The sequence below is a fragment of the Ambystoma mexicanum genome, chromosome 6p (assembly GCF_040938575.1).
Source record: "Ambystoma mexicanum isolate Mex_15411 chromosome 6p, UKY_AmexF1_1, whole genome shotgun sequence".
NCBI classification, from domain to species: domain Eukaryota; kingdom Metazoa; phylum Chordata; class Amphibia; order Caudata; family Ambystomatidae; genus Ambystoma; species Ambystoma mexicanum.
Window position 1 is genome coordinate 1,090,157,330 of NC_090935.1, and position 23,034 is coordinate 1,090,180,363.

At 44.9% G+C, this 23,034-nt stretch overlaps 1 protein-coding gene across 2 annotated transcripts in view; it reads left to right on the top strand.

The window, feature by feature from the left end:
- Window positions 1–23,034, top strand: part of SLC35D2 (solute carrier family 35 member D2) — a 464,130-nt gene that overhangs the window by 390,608 nt on the left and 50,488 nt on the right. For both annotated transcript variants that reach the window (XM_069625695.1, XM_069625696.1), the window contains exon 8: window positions 3–95. In XM_069625695.1, the coding sequence (XP_069481796.1) occupies window positions 3–95 (93 nt within the window). The remainder of the gene's footprint in view (window positions 1–2; window positions 96–23,034) is intronic.

Here is a 23,034-nt window from a genome sequence, read left to right on the forward strand (position 1 = left end):
AGGAGCTTGGCAAGTATGGGGTGCTGTTCTACAATGCTTGTTTCATGATCCTCCCTACCATCCTATATTGTTATGTTACTGGAGACTTGCACACGGTAAGTCACATTATCATTGTATGTAATCAATGCAATATAGGAATGAAATCACTTGATCTGTTTCTTTTGTCAATGAGATTTTCTAGGACAGGATTGTCTACCTCAAATAGTTTGGTAACGTGATGAGATTTTTTTCTCCATCCGTAACTTGAAAGGCAGCATTCCAGTCACAGTGGCGTCAAAGCACAACGACCACTTTTATGATAATCCTGTGGAAGGGTGGCAACCAAACCAATACTTGCTGCTTCCCCGCTCCATAGAAAGTGTGGGATCTGCGATTGTTCATTCCCACACTAGCTCTGTGTTGCAAAGTGGCATGAAAGACCACTTGTCCTGTAATCAATTTACAACATCTAAAATTCTTTAGAAATAGTTCATGATCAATACACATTGGGCCCAATTCAAAGGAAATCAACTAACTCCGAAATGCTCATGAGATCACATTTTCTTAGTTGCTCTGTTGTCTGAAATGGGCATGCGACTGTATCCACACCAGTGACCTGTGAATGGCATATGGGCCTTGTGCTGCCACACATGATATGCTCACTAGCCCCCTTAAATTCTGATGCGTAATAGGCTCCAAGCAACCAGGTGTTTGTTGGGAGTGCAGGTCATTAAAGACCATTTATGGTGAAAAAGGAAACATTGGTGGGTTGGTGGTGTGCTGGCAGAGCAAGATGGCCACAGATCCACAAGTCTTGGCTCCCCTGGGAATACCGCAGCCTCAATATGTAACTCATGTCCTAAGATTTGGGACCAAAAGGTCTTGAATAGAGGTAGCCCTTCCTGCTTGGATGAGCTGCCTTCTCTGCCGGGGCATGGGAAGCCGTTCTGGCAACCAGTCATGGGAGCACTTCTTACTGGCCTCTTAAATAAAGTTAGCAGACCCGTGTCTGATGCCTTCCAGAATGGTTGCTTCCAAAGGGACCACTGTATGAATGCCAGGGAGGTGCGGGATAGTGGACTGCATAGCTCCCTGGCATGGATGAGATAGACAGGAGAGGGCTACTATCGAGCCCCCACTGGCACTGTAAGGATTGAGAAGCTTGCAGTGCACAGCCCATAATTCCACTGGCACAAACATATGAGCAGAACCCCTCCCATGTGTATGGATTCTGTTTATGGGCAGTGCACTTGCCTGGAATGAATGCCCATGAGGGGGAACTGGCCATATGGCAATCAAATGCAAAGCCAGTTTGAGCAGCACAGGCTTAGTCTACTGTGATTCTAATCTTTTATAGCACAGACAGAGCACCTTGCACATAGCCTGGCTGGCTGGAGGTAGACTCCTACCTTCTCAAAACAGTGCTACATCCTTTGAGGCGCATAATACTTTGACCTGAGACCATCCACATGTCGGTTAACACAGGCTGCGGTCAGTGTAAGTGACTAATGCAGGCACTGATACACCCTGAACTTATTATCAGCTGGCGCCAGCAGCTCAGCCAGAGGGGATGGCAGATGAGGGGTAATGTTTCCTAAATCACTCAAAGTTTAATCATAAGCAATCATCCTGTGGTTGGTGGCTACGGATGGTGTCTTCAGATTCAATGGCCGCAGTATAATGATTAGGCACTTCAGCATTATACCGCCCCAAGGCAGGGGGAAACAGAAAACAAGCAAAGCACATCACAGGGCTGCAGTGGCAGAACAACAGAACCAGGTGACGGATTCCATTGAGGAAATGCGCAAAACTAATGATACTTTCGAAGCTTCCAACAAAAATGTCTTTGGAATGTTTAGGAAATTAAAGCTATTAATCCCAAAATGATTCAACGTTGTAATCCAATAGAAGATAAGGCATTTAGGATTAGCATGACTGAGAACATTTACAAAACCTTGACCAGTGAGATAGACAGAGCTGTTAGTTAAATCTCAAGGCTCTCTTTGTACTCAAGATTGGACATGTGGAGGGACAAGACAATGAAGCAATGAGAAAGAACCTCAGAGTGCAGGCCAGCCAGAGAGGAAGAGGGCCAGGTCACCATCGCCTTTCTGAGGTTGTTCTTCAAGGGTGTGCTTTGAATATCAGATTAAGAGTTTATGCAGGTCTGATCCAAAGGCCAGAGAAGGGGAAATATCCCAGAACAATCACCATGAAAATCTTAGTCAAAAACATTAGAGCCCCTTTAAAATCTTAGAATATCAGCACAAATCAACAAGGGTCTTCCTGGAGAACAAAGGGACAGGGCCTGAATGAAATAGTTCAACGACTACTATGCCAACATGCTCAAGCACAAAAGGGATTTCAACAAGGTGTTTGAGAACCTGAAGGTTTTGACCCCCTGCTATTGCTTGAAATGTCTGGCAGATATAGCTTCAAAAGAAACAGGCCTGAGAAAGTTTTGAAAATCTACAGGAAGCACTCTCCCACCGGATGGGCAAAATATATCGGTTTCACCAGACCCAGAACATCCAAAGTCTTGCAGCAGTGCTCTAGGCCACAACACTACAGAAGATCATGGAAAGGATAAAGGGAAGGAGTCCAGAGAGGTTCCCCATCATAGCGTCACCTGATGAAGCTCCAAATATCACCACTAGCTGCAGAGTGTGCATCTGTACACTCAGAGTTCCTCTAGGAAGTAGAAGAATCACAGGTATTCTGAAACATACAACAAGAACTATATTTGAGGGCTGAAACACAAAAGGAAAACTGCAAGACTATATTTTGGCAAAACATGTATCAATGGTGACATTGGGTGACATTAGTTCCTAAAACATGTTTTTTTTAATAGTAACTAGGTATTAGGGAATACCTGAAAGAGGACTGGACATGAAGCAATGCCTGAAGCAGGAATAGGTGGACATCTGGATTAGACTATTTAGGGGTTGGCTGCAGGTAAAAGTGGCAGGTTTTGTCTTTTCGGAAGACCGCCTTCTACCCTTACCGGACAGTAGCAGCTGGGTCATAGGTGGATGTCACTTCTGCCAGGACTGTTTAACTTTTAGGAATGTTATGTTTTCAGGTAAGGGATTAGTTGGGAAGATATTAAGAAAAATATGGATATTGTAGAAGATTGGTGTTTCAGCTGTTCTTATTGTTTCATCTCCTCGATTTTTCACATGTTCTACTTCGTAATGTTCCTGGGGGGCAGTCACCCCCACTTGTTTGCTTTGTGATTAGAGAGGATGCCAGGTTCTGGGGGAATTGGGTCCACAAATGCTCCTTGCTGTTCCATTGATGATTTGAACCTGACCGCACCTGAATGGTTTGACAGTCACTCATCAGCATCTTGAGCCCTCACAGATTTACTTGGTAGACTTGGCAGAAATGTCTGGAGGGACATTTACCCAGATAAACAGAGCGTTACCTTTTACTCTTACTCCCCACCTGTCTTACGCAAGATTAAGCATGTGGCTTAAGACCCTAAATGGTCTCCTAAAATTGGGGGCTGCACCCTCCTCCCAATGATCATGTTAGATCACTTCCCAGTCCAATTGATTTCAAATTACCTTTCAAGCCTATGCCCCCTTTCCTGGTGCCCCCTGAAATGGCACCTGGACTTGGCACTGCTAAAATATAGCAACATGATTCAGGCGATTGCAGAAGCCATTGAAGATTTCTAATTACCCGCATCCCGGAAGCCCCTATCACTGTACGCTGGGATGCCTCTTAGGCGTTCCGCAGTGCCAATCATGTCTCTATGGGCCTCAAAATTTCAAATAAATAGGGGGACCGGAGACGCACTGAATGAGGAGACTTCCAATCAAGAAAAAACATAGAAATGTTAGAGCTCATCCATGATTTGGTGAAAATTAAATAAAGCTAAGCTTAAATAAAGTCAAAAATAACAAGGCTGCAAAACAATACTTTGTGAACAAATATTCTTTGAAGAAAGAGACAAACACACTTTGATGGCCTATTCGTTGTCCTGAACTATCCAAATAATTCAGGGTATAGTAGATAAAATAGATAATGTCTTGACAGAGGTTGACAATTTCAACCAGCATTTCTCTCAGTATTACCAACATCTGTATAAGGCAAACACCCCTCACAGTGGCTCAAGACTATGGGCCTCATTACGACCCAGGCGGTAAGTTACCGCCTGGGCCGTGACTTTACCACCATGGCGTAAACTACGTTTACGCCATGGTGGTAGGCGGACTTACCGCCCCATTTCGAGTTTGGCGGGGCGGTAAGTCCCCAATCCCCATTTACCCTTCCCCATTCCCATTTTTGCCCAATAGGGCATAATGGGAGTGGGGAAGGCGTTAATTACGCCACCGTAAATTACGGTGGCGTAATTAACTCCATGGTCCCTTAGCGCCATGGATTTTAACACCTGCTAAAAGCAGGTGTTAAAACCTCCATGGCGCTAAGGGACCTCGTACTCAGGCGGTAAGGGTCGGCGCTGTTTACGCCGTCGTAAACCCCTTACCGCCTGAGTCGTAATGAGGCCCTATGTTTTTTTTTGCATTGAGTAGCTCAGCCTGCGATCCATGAACCAGATTTGGAACCTCTTAGTGCACCTATCACAAAAGATGAGATCCCAGTGTGAATTTAGTTCGAGGGTAAAGAGAGTGCAAAGTGTCCTGCCTATTGACTTGTATGCCTTTTCTTTAGCAATGGTCTGACCCCTAAACACAAGTATTTCGAGAGACTTTGTTTATGGAATCCTTGCCTTCCTCCTTGTCTGAGGTCACCACATTCCTCTTAGCAAAAGCATAACAAGGTCCCACTCTATACAGCTTGAATAAAACCATCTCACCCATTAACACCGATGCCAAAATGTCTTGCAATGAGATTGGAAAAAGTATTGCCCAGATTGGTCCACCAGGATCAAGCCAGCTTCACAAAATGGAAACACCCGGCTGACAATGTCTGTTGTTTCTAGATATTATAGTGCGGGTGATGACCCTGTCACTGGATGCCAACAAAAATGCTTCAAAGGGTTCAGCGGGTCTTCCTCTGTTAGGTACTGGACAGGTTTGGCCATAAGGGGATCATATCAAAATCAGTGAGGGCACTTTATAGATTTCCCCTAGATACAGTTCTCACAACTAGGGCTTCTTCTGTACCCTTCTGCTTGTTTTTGGAAAAAGACAGAGCTACAACCTCACCATGTCTCAGTAGGTCCTTTCCATTGAAACATTGAAGGGCCTCACACTGTGGGAGGGGGAAGCGTTAGTCCTGCCTTTACGCTGTCGCCATCCTATCTTATATTTTAGATACTGCACAATCAATCCTCAATCTGGCCGACATTCTATATATTCTGTTAGAGACTGATGCCAAATCTCTGTTTTAAGCTGAATGAAAACTGGATTCATAATGTCTCAGAGAATGTTTTGAAGCTTTTTAAGAACGTTTTCAGTTTTCTTCACATCAGCTACAAAACTTACTGCTTTTCGCTTTCCACTTTCAGAGAAGTATGCATTTCCCAGTTCTCCCAGTACAAAGTGCTATGTGGGAGGGAAAAATGATGCCTTCGTAGCTCTTTCTGTTTGCCACCTATTCCTATTTAATGCAACTTGATGGGGATACAAGTTCATCTCGTAAGCTATTTCTGGGCCTGATTAAAACTCAATGCCACATCACACCTTCCTTCTTGGATCTTGTTGCACGTCTTGAAGTCCTTCAGCTCTTGCCGCACAGCCATTACCCAACTGGATCCAGCACCAGCAGCTGGCAGCTCAAATTGATAAATGTCACCTCAGCACCTGATTCTGGACCAGCAAGCTAGGGGTTTGCAGCAGATCAAAGTAGTCTGCCCATCCTGACCTCTGGTTGACCCCTTTCTGCTGAGCTTCCATCTGCCCTTACTGGAAGAGGAACCTGTACTAGATCAATGCCTCTTTAAACATCAGGTTCTCCAAAAGCCCTTAGGCATGAATAGCCCTACCTCTCCAGATTGCTTGTGTGCATTTTGTGTTCCTCTGGTTGCCACAGACACACACACTTTTTTTTGTGAGTTCTTGAATGGATCACTAATCACCTCTGGGGCTGCCCCTAGTGGCAACTGCCTCCTTGTTGCATCAGAGCCTACTCTGACAATGTGTCCATTATTGTTTGTGAAACATGATGCAGGTCAGGAGCCACGCAAACCATATGGGGGATTGCTAAAGGTGGCCGTTGTACCACTGTCTCCCCCTTTGCTACCCTTTGCATTGCCATTATGACCCCTATGAGCCATGCTTATAGCCTCATGTCCCCACCTTTCCTCCCGTCTGCCCCTCCCGGCAGTAAACAGGAGGCTTCTAAAGTGGAAAGGGTAGACCTTGGACCAGGTAACGCCCACGCCATGTCACTCCCATTGCCACCCAAAAGTCTCCTCTTTCCTGCCAGTATGAAAGGGGAGGAGCAAGAGGTGGGGATTGTTCTACCGTCTGTACTGAGCAGAGAGATGAAATGACCAAGAATCAGATGGGGTGGACCAGAAGGAGGAGTCTGGCTCACTCAGTACATTTTAAGGATTTTATTTGAACAATAAAGAAAATGCCTAGCTTCCCCTATTTCTAGGGGGATGTTCCCTGCCTAAAAAAAAAAACTAAGGGGGCTTGTCAGTCATCAAAAGTCCAAAGAGAATGTCCTCCGTCCAAAACCTTCTTCTAATTAGCCCTACCACTATTACTAATAACTAAATATGACCAGAATATTCAGCTTCTGATAACTTTCCTTTAGCCGGATTCACTTGGCTTTTATGTCAAGGTGAAAGTTCAGAGCTCCAGGAAACAGAACAAAGTGTTTGTAATCTAAACTGAAACAGTTTAAAGTCAATAAAAGAAAAAGTCTCTTCAGCTTTGTAGGGTACTTCTCTTTCGACTTCACAATTCCTGTTAAAGGTTTACGGGTTTAGCCGCTTTGGGGCACTGGATCCTTCTTGTAGCTCTCACCTGTGGCTTGAGATGATTCTTTGCGGAGTGTTCTGGCAGTAGTTCTCTGGTTTACCTACGTCATGTATGGCGCTGGTGCAAGAAGAGGTAGGGACGATCCCTACCAGCCGCCCCTGTGTCTGCCTGATATAGAAGGCCAGTGTAGAGGAGAGACCGGAGGGTTGAGCTTGGAATAGGGCAAAAGCCGAATGGCTGAAAACACCCTTAAGACACGACTGGCAACAGAAGTCCAAGCTGCAGTAACAAGCTAGTCCTTGAAGAGATGATTGGCAGCAGGTATCAATGTAAACTACAAGAAGAAGAAGCAAAGTGCCAAAATGGGCAGGAAGACTCCTGTGGATAAGCAAGAGGACAGGCCAGGGGAAATCCCTCACCCAAAAAATTGAAGAGTCCAGAAATCTGACAAAGAACTGTTTTATTTAACAAAACTCATGAAAACCAGGGACAGCTATAGACATCAAGATGATTTTCCACCCTCCCAAAGGTTTCCAGGCTTGACAATGTCGGAAATGTTTGAAAATCACAATTGACATTTCATTTAAAAAACCTAAAGTTGGAAGAGATTGGTTAGGGAAATCAACATATACACATTGTATATGAGTTGGTAAAATGTTTGTCTACACCTAGTCTGGTGGCTCCGCCTGAGACCACCTACTGAAATGTTACAAATAAAAACATGTCACCACACTGCCGGATAATTGGCTGCTGCAACAAAGATAGACACTCATTCATATGGAGTGGTCGGTGATTGGTGGATAGTGGATTTCTCAGCCTTGGAACTTTGGAAGATTACCAGCACATGAGCACAATGGAGGGGGGGGGCGTTGAGGATGCCATCATGAGGCTCCTTGTCCCAATAAGATTACCATTTCTGATTCCCTAGGCCACAAACCTAGACGTTTAGCTTTCATTGTTGCACTACCTTGTATCTCTTTTCCCGAGAACTGCGTGGGAACGAAGGTCTCTGGCAGTCTGTGTCTGACTCTAATGAATAGACATTATCCTCCAACTGGGTGTCACGTGTGTGGAGCCACATCTTGGATTATTCTGTTCAGCATTTATGAGGATTTTAGCCCTTATTAATGCAGGTGTCATCACCTTCTTTGGCCTTTAGAGACTTGTTCGAGTTACTTTCCTTCCAATATTAAGTCTGTGTTGGTGGGAATCTGACCTTCCAGCATCACTTGTTTTCTTTACTAATCTAAGAGCACTGTGTCTCACATCTGGGAACTGGTACCGTCTGTACCGTTGGGTGCTGATTGAAACTTTTATTTTTCTGGTAGCCTTGGCAAACATATGCTTTTGTGTGGGCAGTTCAAGTTTTACTTTTCTGCTAACACAGCGAGCCAGGTCCCCATGCAACCTCAAAGTTTCTCCACTGTCTCCCATTCACCCACATGTGGCTGCACCATCTTGTTTTACATGTGTTCTGCATTAAGCAAGCTTTAAATTATTCTTGTGCGTCTTGCATTTCAGCATATATAGAGAGAGAGTATATGTTTTCTAACCTATTGGATGCAAGCATGTTCTTCATGTCTAAGAGCACATTGACCTAGTTTTCATGTATTTTCCTTCTGGATGCGTATGTGCTTTGTGTCTAATCCACCTATGTGTGTCACTGTTTGGCAGTGATGTCATTTGCTTTCATCGCCTTTGTTACAGCATGTTCATCTCCTCCATAGCCTGCAGGTGTCTCAGGGAGCCATAGGTGTGGAGAAGTCGGGGACTCCATAAACCCTGGTAATTCATTAAATTTAAATGATACTTATTTCCTACGTGCAGGGAGTGGGATTCGAAGCTGTGGTGGCTTGTATTCAAGACACAAGCTTGCCAGTGAGCTAACCTAGCAGCTCTATGAAAGAGTTGTATTTAATGCCTTAAGTGATTATGCACCATTGCCATCTTGTGGCCGAATGGTGAATTGAGTGCATTTTTGCGAACTGCTTTTTTTTTTCCTCTTTCAATTAGTCCCTTATTGTTGCGCTTATTTCTTCATAAGTACAACAATAAGGACACTTCAGTTCCCCCTGCAGCTAATTCCAGCCCCTCCCATCACAATGCTGGCAGGAAACTGCTAATGATGGGCCATTAGTCACTGAATGGTTTTGTGCCAGCGTTGTAATGGGAGGGGGGAGGTGCAGTGGGGTGTGGGGAGTGGGTGTGCATTGTAGGCAGCTTGGCCTCTCTGCAGGTGTGTAAGTGGCATGCCATGGCCAGAGGCAGTTACATGCCTCAACCACAGCCTTGTTTATTTATTTATTTGGACAATGTTTGTCGGGTCCACGGATCCAATTTATTAATTTATTTCTGCAGTGTTGGTCCCGAACAACATCGTAGAAATAAATAAATTAATAAGGTCCACGGACCGGAAAAACATTGTCCAAATAAATAAATAAACAAACAAGGCCTTGGAAGAGGTCCAGGATTGTTACTGCCTCTGGTGCCCCCGTGTAGGGGGCACCAGAAGCAGTTACGGGCCTTTGCCACAGCCTGGTTTGTTTATTTATGACCACAACTTGCCTTCAGTATCTGAGGCAAGTCATGCCCTTGGCTCCCAAGTAGCTCCCCCACCAGCAGAGGAGCGGGATGTGGGGAGGGCGCTTATATTTCTGTCTTATATATATATATATTTTTATCAGGCTGTTGCATCGTGATGGTTAAATATGTAATTTTGCTGCCTCAGGCACAAGGGCACTTTGGTCTTGTGGTTAAGTTCCAAGCCTCACAATCTTGCAGGCCATGGTTCGTGGCTGAGCTAAAGCTTTTTATTTTATTGTATTTGCAAAATATCCCATGGCCTGCAAGACTGTGGGGTAGAGAACTTAACACAAGGCCAATCTCTCCATCGAATTTACAAATACGACACTCATATAAGAATGCGAGTGCCTGGAGGGTGTAAGCCCTGGGATGGGGCAAGAGGTGGTAGTGGGCAGGTGGTGGGAGGAGAGAGGTTGTAGTGGGCAGGGGGTTAGAGGTGGTAGTGCGCAGGTGGTGGGCGGAGAGAGGTGGTAGTGGGCAGTGGGTGGATGAGAGAGGTGGCTTCTTGCAGGGGGTGGTGGAGAGAGGTGGTAGCTGGCACGGGTTAGAGGTGGTAGTGGGTAGATGGTGGGAGGAGAGAGGTGGTAGCTGGCAGGGGGTGGAGGAGAGAAGTGGTAGCTGGGAGGGAGGAGAGGTGGTAGCTGGCAGGGGGTGGAGCAGGCTTGGAACTTAACCACAAGACCAAAGTGCCCTTGTGCCTGGAGCAGCAAAATTAAACATTTAACCGCCATGATACAACAATCTAATTAAAAAAAAGAGCATTATAGCATTTCACAACAAAAAAGACTGAACCGTCCCAAATGAGACTTTGAAAATAAGAATAAAAGATAAATAATGCCACCTCTCTCCTCGGGCAAAAAACAGTAATGACACCTCTGGAGAAACCTCTGCAAAAAAACAGTAATGAGACTATCCCGCGCCAAAAGATCCCTGCGTCCAAACGTCGCAGCGCCGAACTGGGCACGCCCAATTGTCTCCTGCGCTGAAGCGGGTGTCCAGTGCCAATGTGGAAAGGTCTTTTTCCCAAATAAAAGTCTTTATGGGAAGAAAAGAAAGGGCACGGGTGGGCAAAGAGTCCTTGAAGAAGATTTGCATGATTTATTACAATAATTTTGATTTGTAGGAATGCAACAGATTACTGGATTAACATGAAATTGTTTAGAATATCTTGCATTGAGAGATAACCCTACATATGCACGCAATGAAGCAATAAAATAACATTTCTGTGTTTACACCTGGAAAAACAGTTGTCCACGATTTTTTGAAAGGGGCAAACGGGAAAACACTGATAAACACAGATTCTGTCATTTTTGAAAAACACTGGAAAAACACCCCCGGAAGTAAAAAATAATAAACCCCTAAAACAGGAAACCCTAACCATAACTGATGTGCACCTGCCATTTCTGTAGCATCGGGATGGTGGAGGGGCCGACGTGATGAATAACACATTCATCTGTCTCTCTCTGAAAGGAAGAAAACACCAGGATGAGGAGGAGCAGAACAACAGGAGAGTGGGGAAGCAGGAAGGTAAAAACAGGGAAATTAGGGGAAGCGTCTTACCCAAAAGTAAGTAGTAGGAAGGGGGGTTGCAACGCGGGGGACGCAACCCATCATCTGCTTTCTTAAGGAGAACAGAGCCATGGCGGGCCCCATCTTAGAAAAATACTACATGGACCGGCTAACCGATAGTCACCAATGCGTCACTTTGACAGTATCATTCTTTACACCCCTCTCTGCTTTTATATTTTTATCTTCTCTTTCTCACTTTAAATCCCCCAGATTTATAAAGTTTCACACTGTCTCTGATAGAGCTTTCTTGATGTACCAAGTACAACGACTTCTGTGGCCTCTCCAAGGACTTAAATGTAGGGATTCTCAGGTTCCCATAACCAACCTTAAAGTTTACTTTGGTTCACTTTCGTACTGTTTCTGCTGGAGTACTCCCGTCCTTCTTGGACTGATATAGTTAATACTCTTGTACTTTCTCGCAAGGTTTGTAATTTGGCATTTTTCAGGCTCTCAAAAGCAGCTTTCCCATTCAAGTCAATTAGCCTCTTATTGTATCATATTGGGCGCTGTTAGCCCCCTTCAATCCTTATATCATAAACTCTCATTGCCTCTTTCAAGGCTGATACTTCGGGTTTCTCATCTTCCTGTAACCTGTATTGTACCTCGTTTCATACAGTTCATTCAATCCCAGTTGCCTCTCCCTTTCCTGAACCATCCAGGCACCTTCTCTTTAGTTGGACTGGTTCTCAGGGCTTGGCGTTGGGATATGGCGGCTTGGTCTTCTTCCGTTCTCTACTTTCTCTGGTCTATCGACGACTTAACTCAGCATCTGTTCACTTCTGTAGGCTCTGCATATGTCGGCAGATGGGAAGTTTTGTTTCTCCAGGTTCGACTGGTCTCTGCATTGTTTTCCTCATAGTTACGCTGCCAAGCGGGATGGTCTCTGTGATTCCGTCCCATCAGCGGTTGCTCCACTGCTCATTACACTGGGCTTCCATCGCTCTCCTTAGGCGTTCGCTCGCTCTCGGGCTGCTGCTGGCTCCACTGCTCCACAGCGCACAGCGTTTCAAAGTTTCTCTTAAGTAGGTCATCCGAAACAAAAGGGGTGTGTCCTTCCTCTTTGACTGTGGAGTTCAGGTTAGATCCAACATTACCTAAAACCAAAGAGATTGAGAAAATGCCATTACTTGGTGGATTCAAAACAGAAGTATTCAAAACAGAAGTAACGGTTTTTACAATTCCCACATATTCTGATAATGTTCTCTGGACCAGGAGTTCCTTATCGGAATGGGACTCCTTGTGCCCAAGAGGGGAGTCACTCGCAGTGAGGTATGAATTGCTGAGACCCCTAGGGAGGGTCTTGCTTAGAGTGCACAATTCCCTATCCTCAAAGGGGGCGGCTCCGTATGGGGGGAGGTGACAAACACTCTAGATTTGTCACACAGAGTGTAAGCAATAGACATGCCCCATTGCCATCTAAAGACTGGATGGCCGGGTAGGCCTCTTCTAATGGACTTTGTCCACCAAACTCCTATGCTGCTAAGAGCCATCTCTTAGGGAGCGGTGTCCTGATACTACTGTCCTCCTGATGCAGAAAGATGTCCAAGAGCAGGTGCGATGCAGAAAGGAGGAGCAACATTGCTCTTTCCCTCTTATCAGCACTGCCAGGCCCTACTACCACCATCTGCAGAAGGATCATCATCCTGACTTGCCTCTTATGGAAAGGCAGAAGTGTCCTTAAGGTGGGAAGAAGCTGGGAAATAGGTGAGAAGAAATGGGAGTTGCATGTGAGATGTCAAACGGCAGTACACTTCAGCAAATGGGCATGTGTCTGCACTTGACACATAACGATAGTAATCACTTCTGTGAGGGTATACCTTAAATGTGATGTTTGAGGATTTACCTGCCATAAGATGACTGAGCTGAGCCATTTGAGATTGCACTTGACGTATGATGGCCAAATCAAAGCCTGTAATTTATGTATGATGACAATGTCTAGCATATGAGGTTTTGCTTAATATTAGATAGTGTAATTTGGGTATTTTAGACTGTGCTTGGCATATGATGGCCATAGCTTAGCCTGTGACTTTTTCATATGTTAACTATATCTAATGCATGAGACTTGACATACGATCACATTTTAAGCTATACTTGGCATATTATGGCAATGCTTGCGCCTGTGAGACTGTGACTTGTAAATTATGACTCCGCCTGGCACTGAGTGGTAGAATATAGAAGATAGGCATTTGAGGCTGCATTTGGCACATGATGGCACCTCCAGGTCCTGTGATGCAGAAAGTGGCATAGAAAAGTCAGAATCTGTGCATTGGAGGCTGTACTTTGTATAAGATGTATATACCTGCATGTGAAGCTGTAACTGGCTATGATGAGAGTACCATGGTTCATAACCACAATAACCACTAACCTGCTTCGCTCAAGCCCCCTTGCATAACTGTAGTTTTTTATTGTCAGGGATGTCACTTCCTATGATGTCATCACATTTAGGGGGTTTAAGCATCAATTACGATAACACTGACAGCATCAAGTCAAATAATGTTACTTGTTCTTAAGTTATGTGGAGAGTGATGTTGCTTTCACTGTTTGGGCCATTTTGGTGAATCTGGTATTCTTGACTGGATCCGTGCCTTTCTTCAAAGTATTCCAGGTTTGTGAACATAGCTAGTAAACTGCTTTTACTCCAAGGTATCTAATGTTAAAGTGTGCATGGGGGAGGAGGGTGAACTGACATCAGCTAGAAAGAAAAACTGGTGTACATTTGAGAAAAGGATATCTTTTTGTAAGGTTATTTATTGAGCGCGGCCGTAGCTTTGGGAAGCAACAGAGTGCTTTGCAAGTCAGAGGGGGAAGTACACAGCGAGGAAAACAGATCACACGGTCCAATAAAGGGAGTAGGGAGCTAATAACGGGGAGAGAGAGGGCTGACAATTTGGCAGCAAGGGATCTCCAAGAAACCGTGGGAGAAAACAGAGCGGAGCAGATTGCCCAGTCCCAGCTTAAGCATAGAGGGAAGGGTGTATGGACCTAAATGTTAGAGAGGAGCCATTCCTTGAAGAGGAGGGTCTTGAGTTCTGGCGTTGATGGAAAGAAGGTTCCAGAGTCTGCGGCTGTAGGCAGAGAAGGCCTGTCTTCTGGTTCTTTCCTTCCTGCACTTAGTTGATGCCTGCACATGTCCTTGCTTCTGGTGGATCGTAGGTCCCTGGAGATGCTAAGGTTCTCAGCAAGGTAACTTGGAACTTGAGGGCAACAGCCTTGTAGATGATGCAACAGGATTTGAAGGCGATACATGTTTGCAGCAGAGGTCAGTGCTGTTTGATGATGGTTGGGGTGATGTGGTAAAATCTGCAGCCCTTTGATGAGCTGTGCTGCAGCATGTAGGACACATCTCAGGGGCTCCGGTGTGGTTCCCGGAAGACCTTCCAGACGGGCATTGCCACCATCCAGTTGGAAGAGGAGTAATGCCTTGGACAGCAGATCTGAATTTGTTTGCTGGGATGAAGAGCTTGATTTTCCCCAGACGCGAAAGATGGTACTAAGCCTGTTTGTGTCTTCTTTGCTATGTGCTCCTTGAAGGAGTGGTGTTTGTCGAAGTAGATCTACTGCTAAGTTGTCCATATTGGTCACACCCAATGCATATTTTTTTATTCACTTGCAGCTGCTACTTTTAAATCTATTGAAACATATTTTCTCCAGCAAATTACTCAGAAATGCCTTCTTTCGCAAACCCTTCTGGTTACTTTTGCAAAACAAAAAAGCCTGAAAAGAAATGCCTTTCTTTGCATTCCAAAGGAGCGTAAAACACCAAATCACTGTGATATCTGCTCCACTACAGCTGCTGGCCCTTGGATTCAAAACACGAAACACTAACTCCACCGTACAAAAAAACTGTCCTCATACCTAATCAGGCACCATTGTAAATGTCATTCTGGAATCTGCCAGCATATGCATGCCATGAACATACACATTGGCAGTACAATATGTAGGCCTATTGTCCCTTCATAAACTCTTCCTCTACATACGCCATAATATAACTGCTGCTATTTCTGTATTACTTGGCAAAACATCTCTCCTTCCCCACCTCCTCCTGCACAGTGTCATAGCAGGAAACAGTGTAGAGTATGCCAAATGTTAGCCTCCTCACCTTAGTTGACTGGTTTTGTGTTGCTTCCTGGCCGTGTTAACCAATCCGCCTTCTAGTCCCTGGGGTTGACCTTATCCTCCTGACCTCTATCTTCCACTAGCTCCTATCAGAGCTGGGGGTCATGATGTTGCCTCCTCATGTTCCTCCTGGGCCTGTCCTGCTTTTGATCTCATCTCATCCACTTCGCTCGTCTTATTTTCTGTTACATTTTATCTCACGTAATACCTACCTGCCACCTCTATCTGGCACCACTCACCTTCATAGGTTACCAGCTCTGTCTTGATCTCCTTTACAAGTACCACCTCACTCTTGCCTCTTGATGTTCTATCTCCACCTAATTCTCATCTCTTGATGTAACCACCTGTGCTTTAACTTAATTTGCCACCTTCTCTTCCTTCCACTCTCTTCCATCTCTCTGGCCTCTTCTTCTTCCACTAGCCTTCGCTCTCTAGCTGGCCTGAGAGTTAGACTAGAAACATTCTGGATAAGCTTTCCAGATTTTCATGTGTGAGAGCTGTGAGGATGAAACTTGGTTTCCCCAGCGTACAATTGAGTTGTCAGGAAATACTGGCATTGTAATCCTGCTGAGGCTAATGAGAGAATGGTACTCTTCCTTCAGCCTGCAGAGTATTACAAGGCTTTAGGACAGGGTCCAAGCCTGAAAGGCTTGTCTTCCTTAATGAACCAGTGGGATGTGAAGGGACTAAATCTCTGCCCTTTGATGAGGTGTTGTGATTGTCCCCTGGTTCAGGGTGGCAGACAACCTCAATGGTCACTGCTCTGGCAATTCCTTCATCAGAATTCCTATAAGTGCCTCAAGTCTCTCACTCCTTTCCTTTGTCGACCCGGGAACCACCGAATTCTCTAGATATCACTTCTTATCTGCTTCATTCAAGTTCTCAGAGGAATATAACTCTGAGTGAAAAGCTTGAAAGCCTTGTCTCTTCTGCTACATATCGCTCCCCTCTATACAATGGTTGTTGATTATGGCTGTAATGATTTTGCCCTCTTGGTATTTAATTCTATTTTCCAAAACTACAGGCCTTGTTTCCATGGTCATAGAAAGCGATGTGGCTTTCAGCAGCGGTCTTTCATCCACAATCACACTTAGTGTGTTGAGTTGCTCTCTGATTGTAGCCAACTGCCTGTAAAAGCATGTGTTTGGGTTCTGTGTATGCCTTTCGTTAACCATGTATTCAATTCAGTACTTAAAGCTTCTTCTGTAAGTTTCCAGATTCCCTTAAGTGATGAGAGCATGATAAGCATGTTATCCCTAACTACTGTCGTTCGAGCATTCCAATGCACACTACTTTCAGTGTCTGTTGTCTTCTGTGGATATAAACCGCCTACGACAGTCTTCTCCAACTTTTCTTCACATGTTAAATCATTAAGAAATAGGGTATCCATTCTCCATTCTCCAGCATCTGATGACCTGGCCGATCTGGTTAAAGCAATCATCACTACACTATAATCAGATATGGTTGACAGAATTAGTTCACCCCTTTGCAGACTGTTTGACATTTCTGCAGTGACGAAAACATAGTCTGTCCTTGAATGGGATTGGTGGGCATGGGAAAAATGTGTGTAATCATTTGTCTAGAGACGTCAGAGCATCCAGGCATCAGTCAAGCTCAGATCATCCAACTTCTGTTTTAGTGACCCCAATGCCTCTCCCAAACCTGGGAACTTTGCTCCAAGTGACCTATCTAACTAACCATCCATGACCAGATTCCCATCTACGTTCAGAACCAAATCCCTGGTCATGAAACCCTGATAGAATTTAGTCAAGCTTATCATATACCCATGTTGCACTGAGTTTGGAGCCTGGAATGCAGCTGCTGTCATCACCCTTGTTCTGAGTTTTCATCTTACTATAATATAGTAACCTACCTTATCTTTTAACATTCTCTCAACCTCAAAGGGGAAATGCTTGTGGAAGATCAGTACAACCCCCACTTTATAAACAAATGGCTAGCAGACATGTGCTATCCTTAGTCGCTTACCCGATTATTATTGTGTTCGTCCTGTCGGTTGTCAGCCCAAAATCGATTGTGTCCACCTACTACAGTAGGTTTAAAGTAGTGTATGATGTTTGGATTGACAAATGCGCCTAAATGGACTTAAATTGCAATAATTTAGATTCTATTTCTCCAAATCCATTAAGAATTGATCATATTGTAATTCGAATTTTATTTATTAAAGACTTCCTTGAAATTGTATTAAATCAAGACCTCTTCTGATTTCCCTTTCAAACTGTATTTAATCAAAGGTAGAGTGGGCTAAAATGGGGTTGCAGACACCCCTCCAGAGTGGGAACCTACCCATAGGACAGGTTATTTGGCCGTGTGCGTTCTTGGTAGAGGGGCTCCCAGACCTTTGTATGAATCTTTAGGGACTTGGCGCGACCCTTATTTCCAAATGCTTCAAAGCACAATGTAGAATCAAACATTATCCCTAATTAATTTACTTTTACTGAGAGGTGATAGAGATATCAGCCATTGATATGTTCTTTCTGTATTACTTAGCAAGTGTTTTGTTTGCCTTAGCTCTGTTTAGACTAAACCAATTTGCATTTAACCAAGGTAAAATAATGAGAAAATGTATAACGATGACTCGTGCCTGATAGGTTAAAAATAAGCTAAGAATCTTGCAAAATTGGGAAGCTGCACAGTTCTGCTGACTGCTGATGTAGGGGCTTCACAGAAATCTTTTACAACAAAGGCAACTAGCATGATCCCCAAGGAACCCTGAATGCCACCCAAGATGGTCCTTGTTTAAAGAGCCTCTGTCCGACCCATGGCCATCGGTAGTTGGGAAATGATGTAAACCACTGATTGGCATGCTCTGAAACACACACCACCTCAGTCAGTATGCTTAATATAAGATTGTGGCCGAGGTTTTCATTCAGCATAGATAGTGAAATGTCTCTATAATGCCTCTGTAAAGTCAGAATGCAGATGGCCTTTTGTCAAAATAATGAAAATCCTCAACAAACTGTCAACATCATTTGTAACCTTGGTTGACTGACAGTGTACCCTTTGCCACAAAATGATACCCTGCATCTCGGGAGCCACCTTCAATGCATTTGTTTCTTTTTTAAGCATTGTTGATATGCCTAAATAACAAACTGCATCTCTGAAAGGTGTGTCACTAGACACAAACTGTATTGTCCAATGACACATTTTTAGACTGTTCCAAGATGTTATATTATTAAAGTCTTGCATTTTAGGAACACAATGCATCAAAATCCAACCTGGCTTTGAGGTGCAGTAGATACGGGTGAGGCCAGGTTCGGGTGTGGTGAGTAATACTTATTTGAGCAGCAAGCTAGTGTTGAATCGGTTCGAAGCAGGTGCTTGGGGCAGTTCAAATGTAGTGTTTGAGCAATGCAGTTCAGATCCCTCACTAGGGTTGCTTCGAAGGTCGAGTCAGTTTGAGATGTTGGTAACCAATGGTTCAAGTCAACAAGTGACGCCATGCTCCAGGGATTTAGTGGTTTGAGGATGTGATCCCGATTGTCTGACGCGATGCTCGAAGTGGAAGCAGTTTGAAGTGGTCTTCAGTGCCAAGCTGGTCTTTTGAGCCAAGTGGGTGATGTGCTCTGCTTGGTGCGATGTGGTGGCTGGCCTGTTTGTTGGATGCAAAACATCAGTGGTTCGAAGTTTGAGAAAGTGTTAAAAGCATCAGTGGCAAGTCCCATTGGTTTGAATGTGGTAAACACGATTCAAATGTGGTTCAATCAGTTTGATGCAATGAAAAGCGGGGATCATGGTTTTCGGGCTCTCCGAATGCTGTGAGACCCGCTGCAGGGGCTCTAGGATAAGGTGAGTCCTTCTCAGTCTCTGTTGTTTTCAGCCGAGGGAGGTTTTGAAGCTGTGTCGTTTGCCTTGACTCTCATCAAGAGTCACCCATGATGTGCACTGTGTGTAGGTGGGAAGCAGAGCCTGCCTTTGCCTTGGAGCTCCCCTTCTTCACATTAATGGCTGAGTGCTTTGGGAATTTATCAAGTGTCCCAAAAGAGGTCTAATGACTTGTTCCTTTCGCCCTGAATGGTCAAAAATGAATGCAAGAAGGAGTGGGTGACCCACTCATTTATAGGCAAGATGCTACACGACATTGGAGGAAAGCAAGCCTGCTTTAAAGCGTCCAAATCCAGTCCTTGTGAAAGGAGCCCCTTTCCATCGGATATCCTAACCAGAGTGCTTTGTTATTCCGGAAGTGGAAGGGCCATGAACAAAAGAAAAGCCAATAGAAAAGTACGATGGAGGAGCCCTTCTTCAAACCCAACTGTGTTCCCTGGATGCCATAACTTCGCCCGTTTCCCAGCCTGCTGCTTCAAATGCTCTCGGGTGTGCAGCACCCTAGTATGAGATAGGCCGTTGTTGCGGATTTGGCTCTTGGAAGCCACACTCCCAGGATATCTTCAACTGGGAGATTCCATGCCTGTCAAGGAGGGCACTATCTTCCCTCTCAGAGAATCAAATATGTGCATACATCCTGGCTTTTGTCTTATTGATTGGCATGCAGACAGGTAGGTGCCTGAAATCCACATAGCCTCCTCTACCTGCCTGAGCTCACAGGGAGGATACTAGTATGCTACAAATCAGATGTGGCTTTAATAATTATGTGAACTCCCCACCACCATACCAAAAGAGGTATGGCTTATATTTTCAGATTATCCTGCCTCCATCTGGGTAGTTTATCCTAATTATATTGAATTTGGGACAGAGGTGTAGACTTAAATGCAACCTCTGCACTGCGGTGACCCAGCTGTCACCGGCATCTCTCAGACAGGGCACCTGTGACCTCTGAACCTGCTCAGGGCCACGGGAGAGCAAGGGCTGCATCTCATGCTACTGAGCCTGAAGTTCACCGGTGTACACTATGCTTTTGGCTTGCCGTTTACTGAAAAGGGGATTTGGTTAGTCGACCACACAGGTGGACTATCTGCATCCTTTTATTATTAGTGAAAATCAGAAAAGCTAGGGTTTATACACCCTTAGCAGATGGCAATCATTCACATCGACTTAATAAGTTCAAATAAAAATGGATGCAGAATATTTTCAGTCTACTATAATGGATGGGTAAGTACATGCACTGCTTTATATAGCAGAATCCAATATAGAATACATCTTTAAATGTGCATATGCTGAGAAGTTCCATTAGAACAAATCAGAGAATATGTGAGTGTGTATATGCAGGAATATTGAGTCCAAGAGTTTATTAGAAAGGTAGTTAATGGAATGAACATGGTCCGAGGTTCAGATATGAAAAGCCCAAGGTTTTTGGAGGGTTCATAAACCATCACAATAATTATTACGTTTAAATGGTTTACATCAGTGGTTGTAATTAGCTCTTCAAATTTAAGAAAGTGTGGGTAATACCTGGAGGGCCACCTTAAAGGGCTATTAAAATAAGTGACACCACACCGCAAATAGCACCTTAACATTAGTAATAAAAAAATAGAGCATGAGAGAGAGCTCGGATGGAAACATCATCTAACTTGGTTTCTGTGGTCACAATCACACCAATGTCCTAGGATTCATAAGTCATAAACATCAGTACTGTGTGATAACATGAACCTTCATTTGTAATCATTCTAGTTGCTGAAGTGATTTATTAGATGTTTTAGGAGCTACCAGTGGTTTGATCCTACGTGTTCCCTGTGCAGTTAAAGTGAACAGCTGGGGAGTCTCTCGCCCACCTCAATAGATACACAAGAAAGACTGTGTCCCAGTTCCCGCTCGTCTCTGCTTCCACTGTAGCACTGTGCCTATGAACCCCACAGTATAGATTCTACTTGGACCTGCCAATAAATTGAAATCGAGTAGGAGAGCTGTTTCAATAGATAGGTTCCTCACAGAAGACACCTGAGTCACAGATGAGGTAAGCAACCGCTTTACTAAAGTTCTGTTTTCAAGTCTTCAAGTTACAGGTAAGTACATTGGGTTAAAGAGACACAGGGACATCCACCAGCACCCTATCTCTCTCAGGCAGCTCACTTCACAACTGGAATACACAGAACACTGATGGGGAATCACACATCAACATTCCACTACTCAAAATTCCACAGGCATTCCAGCAGATAACATGCTCACAGCACAACATGGGCAAAGGAGCACATTACACCATATCTCCATTCTTTACAAAAAACAGACAGAGGAAGGTATGGACTTCAGAATCAGAATTACTAAACTCACCAAGACAAGTATCCGAAGCCAACAATTCCATGCCAAAACCAAAACAAGGAGAAAAACTCCAACCAAACAATCCCTCAGCATCCTAAAGAGTGATAAACAACAGGACCAGCCCACACTGAAACCACTCCAAAGTCCTCGAATACCGGCTGGACAGTGTAACAACTCAGACAAGAGGGACCTGCCCCAAGCACTCCACGCAACTCACAGCTACCAAACTTCCAAACAGCACAACCATCTGCTCTTGACCACTCATCAACCAAACAACAAATAGTGCAGCACCAAACCAGTGCTGGGTGTCCAGCACACCCAACTAACCATCACACAGGAACTAACAGGTGGAAAAATCAATCCGGATATCCAACACCCTTAAAACACACCTCTGAATACTAAACCTTCAGTTCTACAACTATATAACGCACATAACCTAAGGCATTCAAAACCACTCAATTTCTGAAACCTAGTCTCACACCTCTACTACTCCAAACCTCTGGGCATCCAATACCACTAAAACTCACAACCAGCAGGGTGACCAACACCACCACAACTAGGCATCCACACCTACCACCCTGGTGAGTGTCTAACACCCCATAACCTGGTGAAATTCCCCAAAGTCACAACACTCCTTACAGTACGTAAGATCTCGTCCACAGTCACCCGGGCCCCTTATTCTTTTGATCTGCTTCTCTACAAACCTGACGCTCTGTTCTCCAGCTTGCTGCACTGCATTGCTGGCATTCTCCTCCTTGCACAAAACGTAGCTGCAACCATTGCTCGCAAGACTCTTCAGCGCGGCTCCACACCACTTTGTGACCACAGGCCCCAACTTCTTGGTGCCCAGCGCGGTATAAAGCCACCCTGAACTTAGACACTTCTGTCCCAATGTGCAATGTTCTGTTCACATCCTGTGGCACATCAGAACATAAAAAAGAACCTTCCAGCGTGGTCGTCCTGTGGTCACGGACAGTAGAGACCGTTGCTGCTAAGTTCACGCATCCTCCCACATCATCACTCAGCCACATAAACCAAGCCGATAGAAGCTCTGCAGGCAACGAGCCCCGAGGGGCAGATCTATGGGCTCCACCTTGCCTCGCTCCGCACTTGGGCGCCTCGTCTACAACTGCACCCACTTTGTAGCACGGAGTGTCCTGCACTGACTCCTGGTGCCACATAGCTGTACCTCAGGTTAGATCCTCTTGGTTGGTTGCCTCATGCTGCCTCTTACAGTGCTGCTAATCTGCTCCAAGTTGAATCCTCAGCTGCACAGTATGCACTTCCCTGGTGCTGAATTTACCGCAGGACCTCAAGCGCCATCACTTGCCACTCAGCTGCCCCTCACCACCACGACTGGCCACTTGGCCGCGACACTGCCTCCTGCAGCACTCGTTCAGCTGCCTCTTGCCCAGCTCTGCTCCTCCTGCCTCTCGCAGGACTTGGTCTTCCTCTCCTTACAGGCTGACGCTCACACTGGTACCTCAGCTCATCCACACGCTCTCTCTGGCTAAAGTGCACCCTTTCCCAACTTGCTGCTTCTCTTCTGCCACCGGAAGGCCTTTGGGGTGCTGATGGATGTCTCTTTCTTCCTCTGGTTCCTTCTTGTCCTTTCATCTTTCTTCATTTATTCTGCTGCTGTCCCCCTCCTCACAGAAGACACTTGAGTCACAGATGGGGTAAGTAACTTCTTTACTTAAGTTCCAATTACAAG